Source organism: Silene latifolia, chromosome 9 (genome assembly GCF_048544455.1).
Source record: "Silene latifolia isolate original U9 population chromosome 9, ASM4854445v1, whole genome shotgun sequence".
In the NCBI taxonomy this organism is placed as follows: domain Eukaryota; kingdom Viridiplantae; phylum Streptophyta; class Magnoliopsida; order Caryophyllales; family Caryophyllaceae; genus Silene; species Silene latifolia.
Genome location: NC_133534.1, coordinates 150,597,503 through 150,604,084, shown reverse-complemented (window position 1 = coordinate 150,604,084; position 6,582 = coordinate 150,597,503). Strand labels below are relative to the sequence as shown.

Sequence of the window (6,582 nt, the reverse complement as noted above, 5' to 3'; positions counted from 1 at the left end):
TTCGATGATGATAGGTGTTGATGAAGGAGGGAGGCGGGTTGAGGGAGATGGAAAGGAGGGAGGCGGCTGGGTAGTTACTATTAGGGTTAGGGTTAGGGTTAGGGTTAGGGTAATTAAATTTGGACAGTTAATGGGCCAGCTCAATGGGTAAGCTCACATTTCGAATTCCATATAAACCCGTCACCATTAACTTATATTGATACAACGCGGTTAATTAAAATAATTTACGTAATTATCGACTCACCAAATAACCCGATATAATTAGTAATATAAATTGTATAATACTTAATATATAATAATATCCATTTAATTTATTATATATAAAAATACGGGGTATTACATTAACAATATAGTTAAAATATGACATATTGATGATGATAGATATTTTGGTTTTCCTTTTAATTATATTGATAAATTTGTAGATATTAGTAGCTTTATAATCCAAATTATTAGATTTTTTATTTACTATATAAGACCTTTTAGCTACTATATTTATGGTTAGGGAGGAGTTAGATGAACAAATTGAATGATTTAAATGATGAGACTAAATTCTTAATTTATTTTTATAATTTAAATCATGATCTTATGGTTTTCACATAAAAAAATATTAGTAAACCTTATAATTAATTTTAATAAATTTATTAAAGTAGCCTTAATATTAACAATATAAATTAATAGAATTTAATTATGATAATCCTACATGGAAAAAAATTAGATGTATTAAGTTGTCTTTTAACTATATAGTATAGATTATATAAATTTATAGATGTGGCATTCGTAATGCACGCGTGGCTTTTTCTTCGCCTATGTGGCTTTGTCTACGTGGCATTTTAAGGTTACCCTTTTAATATAGTTTTATAGATATGACATTTTGTCGATCGGTTAATAAAAGGTGGCTCGAACACTTTGGTCAACACCTGAGTCGTCATCTACGTGCCAATACAGCCGTTTTCACAGTAATTAGAGTGAAATCGGAGTCCGGGTCAAAAACCGTTTGCATATATATCCTAAATAACCAGTTCTTGTTGCCTAAGTAAATAATGTATGTAAACCATTCAATAAGTACGAAATTGGAGTAAACTGAATTTGAACAAGAGGGCCGTGGGGTGAGCAAAATCGGATATCCGATCCGGTTTTGAAAACCTTATCGGATATCCGGTTTTTAAAATCCCATATTTTGGTATACGTATCCGATACGGATTTTCCATATATCCGGAAACCGTATATCCGGTTTTTATCCGGTATACGGTTTTCTGTTTTTTACTTTAGCCATCCGCCAGACCCTCGCAACTAGATTGCTCCACTCCGGCCCACCACTAGTGGTATCAAACCTCCTTCACTTTACAACTAGATGCCGACTTCCGCTCACCCCTCTTTCTCAGGCTCCGGCGGCCATAAGTGCCACCATCATCACCACTTTCACGCCACCATTACTAATTTGGCATCAACTTCGCACCACTACCCCCATAGTTTTGCCCAGATCTGAATTTAGAGAACACAATATAACTTCACTTACTGACCAGTTTGAGGAATATGGGAAATATGGCGCATGTGGATGTGGTGGAGGTGAGATAGGTGAAGGGTGATGCGGTGGAGCGAGCTCGCTGATGGTGGAGAGTGGTACGATAGAGGTGGTGTGTGGTGGAGGATGATGTTGTAGTGAGAAGATGGAGGGTGATGTTTAGTGGTGCGATAATGGTTGTTAAAGGTGGAGGGTGGTGCTGCGATCGACCGATGGTCTTAGCGGTAGTAGCATGTCGACTGATTTAACAGAAGAGAGAGGGTGAGGGAAGAATGGAGGAAAAAGAGGATCATTAATGAGGGTTTTGGCTGACTAGTTGAGTACAAGTCTACACTCTACGTTGTGTCGGTTTTTTTTTTTTTCTTAAAAAAAGAATTATTAAAAAACTGGATCGGATACCGTATATCCGGTTTCTAATTTTGGCGATCCGTATCCGATACGGTTTTTTAAGAACTGTATTGGATATACGGAAATTCTTATCAAATATACGGAAATATGGATAATAAAATTCATATACCATATTGGATACATATAATAAAATCGTATCGGATCTATCGGATATTTTTGATCAGCCCTACCCGTAATACGGTGAGATAGTGAAGTAATGGATGGAAAAGAATGGGGTGGAGGTTTAGAAAGGGAAGAGTGGGTGAAATACGAGTGGTTGTGTAAAGAATAATGAATGAACAGCAAGTGAAGTCTGCAATAGGTTTAGACAAAAAAGAATGGCGCACATAAGAAGCAGCATGTTGACATCAACCAGCTTCCGACCTCCATTACCTCCATATCCACCAATAATAGTAACTAAACCTAAACCTTCTCAATGCGCAATCCGGTCCAAACCTGTGCCTCTAACTCTAAATAGGCGTTTCATATCCTTATCAATATCTCTCCTTCTTTTCCCTGCTTTATCTTCTTCTTCACTTCCTCCTCGTATGTTTATTTTCACAGATGCAATTGTCTTCTCCTCTTACCTTTTTTTTTTTTTTTTTTTTTTTTTTTTTGTGGAAATTAAACAATGTAGTCCGTTACAATTTTTTTTAATTTTGACAGATGCAATTGCCGACAACTTATTTGATAGATACGTCAAAAGGTAGGTAGCTACCTAATTGCGTTTCAACTTTATTCAGTAGAGTATATTCATTCATTCACTCACTAAGTTGTAGTAGAAAATGGGTTTTTAATTGATAGTGTGTGTATGGTAACTAATCAGGAAGAAGCTTGAACCACTGGAGACTTATGTGCCAGCTCTTATTTTGACTCAGCTTCAAATTAAGGACATAGGTCACTCAAATTCTCCTCTCTACATACTCCATACTGCCTTTCTTCAATATTCAGAGACTATTTTATAAGATATTCACCTTTTCTATCTTAACTTAGAGAAAAGCCTAGAAGTTGATCAGCCTCAATATACCGCCTATCGCTCAGCTTTACGTTCTGGTCCTTCTGCTTCTTTCCGCTCTAATCTCAGAGCTGTATGTTTGTTTAATCTGCTTCTTTTGCCTTCGACGACTATACTAATTGCTACTTTTCAGTCCTTTTTGCCTTTCATACTTCTTCCACATTTGAGTGTGTCAGATCATGTTTGGTTATAGGTTGCACAATATGCATTAGATGCTGGCAATGGTAAAACTGCTTCTGATGACGTTGAACGTTGTCTCAGGTACTCATTCTTACCAGCAACTAACACAATATTTCTTACTGAGTACTAAATTAAAAAACATGTCAACTTGTAAAACTAAGGCATACAAACTGAAGCAGTCAAATCAACTACGGAGTATCTCAATGTAGGATTTCGAAACCATTTCTTGCAGGGTGAATGTATGAATCGTGATCTAGTGGAATTAAACATTAAGATATCTCTAAAAGCATTGTTTCGATGTTTTTCTATTAAGCAATTGACAGTTTCATTCAGTATTCTGTCATAAGTCACTCATAACTTGCGCTCTTAAGTTGTTCGGAGTAATTATTTTACTCCTACAGAAACCTATTTGAGACAGTCATACACTGAAATGCCCCCTCTATGTATGGCTGATGTTTTTGACAGGGGTTGTCATTAGCAAACAATATCTTCTTCATATACTAGTATTATTGATTAGGTATGAGATGATAAGACCCATACATGTCATTGGCAAATTATATGTTCGTTTTTGTAATAAAGATGCTGCATTTGTACATTACTGATCCATGGTCATGTTCTCCTCAAAGAGCTCTGGATGAACTTGATTCTTTGTTTCTGCGAGCTTCAAGAAATAACCCTGCTGCATCGGCCAAATTGATGAAAGAAAAGATTTTCATTGCTGTAAATGCATTGGACAGGTAACTTTCTCTTATGCTCAACTTTAATGAAGCATTCTTTTATGTAAATGTGTTAGTGCCGTCCCTGCAAGTCCATCTGGAAATTTCATCATTTTTGGTTTGTTGCACTCTTTTGATGTTCATAACCAATCCTTCATTTTACTTTGATTCGACCGCGAGTGTTGTTGAACTCAGACGCTTGTTAGGGTGTCAAGAGTTCAAGACATGGATATTTTTGTTAAATGTTTTCACGTTTTGCATTACTCAACCATGTTGTGTTAAGAGTAGTGTGGACGAGTGGTGTCCACACGTGCATGCACCACAAAGCTATGTTGCTTCCTCTTCATATCTTTTTTGCGTGCATTCGTGACCGGAACTCCACACGACACTTCATTTTAAGCAAAACAGGCTAAACATATATTTGGACATTATCCCTAAGCCAGATACGGATGAGTCCGAGTAAGATAGACCCATAGTAACCATGTAGTGACGTTGGTATAATACCAACTACAAGCTGCCGATACCACGTTTACGAACACATAGTAAGTACAACCACAGAGAAAGTTGATTAGGATCGAAGTTGTAATACTAAGAATAAGAAGCTAGAACTTGTATTAAGAACAAGAGTTAAGAGGATTTTTTGTGAAGTGTTTTTTGATTTCAACTTAGCTTCCGTTTGTAAGCTCACAAGCCACTCTATTTATACTACTCAAGGGAGGTTACATGATAAGCATGCCACACACACTTGGCACACCTTGGTGTTACACCTTGCACTACACCTAAGACACTTTGCTAACTTATTTATCTTACACTTAGCACCTTTGTAGTGTTTACACCTAGCATACATGATTACTACAAACAATTTACCTTAATGGTAAATTTGGATTATTTATTTACATTTACATTTACATTTACATTTCCTTGTCTTATTCTACATTTCCTTGTCTTATCAACCTTGTGATCTTGGCAGCCTCCTACAAACTGTTCCATTGGATGTGCTAGATAAAGGGAAAGCCATTGCAGAAGCATACCGATCCCCAGAAAGTGAAATGGTGCCTCAAGAGCTCGATCGAGAATTGACAGATTTGCAGTCCATATTGTGAATATTCTAACAACCACGAAGGTGAAGATGTGACACGGTCACACGATCACACGAGCATTCATCTTCAGGTTGCCTTTTCCCATGGCAATCTAGATTTTCACGCTGTATGTCCTTTGAACAGTTGCGTAAAACGATCTAGTGGGGATATTTCCGCAAAACAATTGGTCTATAATCAATTCTGAGCATTTTGTTATTGAAATGTAGTGATTGACTCGACAAGAGAGAACATGCACCAACCCAATTAGTCGTAACATTAGTCGTAACTCGAATTAATAAGAACTCCAACTTGATTAGCCTGATATGTCCCGAATCCAGATCTAATAACCATTCTAACTAAAACGACCGATTTGTTGTGAAGAAACCCAAAGTTTTATGGGGTTGTCCCACATTTATAAAAGAGGAGAAGAATTACCATAGCTAAGGGGTTACTCCCTCTATTGACAATTGGTTTTAGAGTGAAATCCTCTTGGGTCTGTGTTGTGGATTTTTTCTCCTTCGTTGGAATACGGCCCAGACCCGTTGTTGAATTTAATATGGTATCAGAGCCAGGTTATGTGACATGAGTTTCATAGGCTATGTTTGCAGCCGGACGAGCAAAGTTGCTTAGTTGAATTTGTCCGATCTGTGTTGATACTGGGCCAAGTTTACGGCTAGACGAGCAAAGTTGCTCAGTTGAAATTGTCCAGTCCAACAACTGGAGGAGAAAAAAAACGAACCCCGCTTCTGAAAAGTAGGCCTCACATGTGAGGGGGGAGTGAATAAATCAAAGTTTTACATGTGAGGGTGTACAACATTTATAAAATAGGAGGCAATAGCCTACTCCATCTATTGCCAATTGATTTTAGAGTGGAATTCTCTTAGACCTCCTTCATTTCGGGTGCGGTTCAGATCCGTTGTTGAATTTAATATTTGTATTTTGATGTTGGCCGTTGGCACGACAAGACTCGGCTAATACTCGATATGACCAATTCGTAATGAAACCACACAATTGCCGGTTTACTCAATTCGCAAAGTCAAGCAGGCTTTTAAACTATTTTTATTTTTAATTAAGTAGTTTTAAGCCAATTGCACGGACATGCTTTATTTAAATTGTTATTTTATTTAGTTTTTTTTTTTAACGAAAATGTTACTACCCTATATATTAAGGTCTATATAATGCATTACGTAAAAGAGTCAAGTAAGATAGTAACTGATTATCAATCGCTCTTACTTTTCGTCAGAAAATTTTGGTCAATATTTTCATGTCTTTCGAGTGTTTGTACTTTGTTGTAGTCTGGACATGACAATCACCTGAATTTAGCCACGTAAGTTGACATGATTCTGAGAAAATATTTCTGAAAATTATAAGATTTTATTTTATATAATAAATTACTCCGTAGTAATTAAGAGAGATAGGTCTCATATAAAAATATTAAATAAAAAAATCCCATTTTAAAACTAATTCACATTTATTGTTGCGGGTCCCACATTTGCTGAATTTTTGAGAAAAAATAGAAAACAAAAAAGATGTATGTGATGACGTGGGTGAAGGAAATTGCTTTAAACGTTCTTGGTTTAATAAAGATAAGATCGGATAAGTCGTTATACTCTTTATTACCAAATCACTCACCAATTTAACCACATAATCGAGAGCTTCTTGACTTGAACAATTGAAATGGTA

At 36.4% G+C, this 6,582-nt stretch overlaps 1 protein-coding gene across 1 annotated transcript; it reads left to right on the top strand.

Annotated features, from left to right (window-relative positions):
- The first annotated feature begins 2,078 nt into the window (after window positions 1–2,078).
- On the top strand, window positions 2,079–5,121 carry LOC141600151 (uncharacterized). Its single transcript, XM_074420338.1, has 7 exons — window positions 2,079–2,455; window positions 2,576–2,615; window positions 2,736–2,806; window positions 2,903–2,997; window positions 3,118–3,185; window positions 3,731–3,841; window positions 4,791–5,121. The coding sequence occupies exons 1-7, from the start codon at window positions 2,248–2,250 to the stop codon at window positions 4,921–4,923; spliced, it is 726 nt and encodes a 241-aa protein (XP_074276439.1). The 5' UTR covers window positions 2,079–2,247; the 3' UTR covers window positions 4,924–5,121.
- Window positions 5,122–6,582: the final 1,461 nt, after the last annotated feature.

Coding starts and splice junctions, on each gene's coding strand:
- LOC141600151 (XM_074420338.1), top strand. CDS start 2,248: ATGGCGCACATAAGAAGCAGCATGTTGACATCAACCAGCTTCCGACCT. Junction 2,998..3,117: donor TCCGCTCTAATCTCAGAGCT/GTATGTTTGTTT, acceptor GTTTGGTTATAG/GTTGCACAATATGCATTAGA. Junction 3,186..3,730: donor GACGTTGAACGTTGTCTCAG/GTACTCATTCTT, acceptor TTCTCCTCAAAG/AGCTCTGGATGAACTTGATT.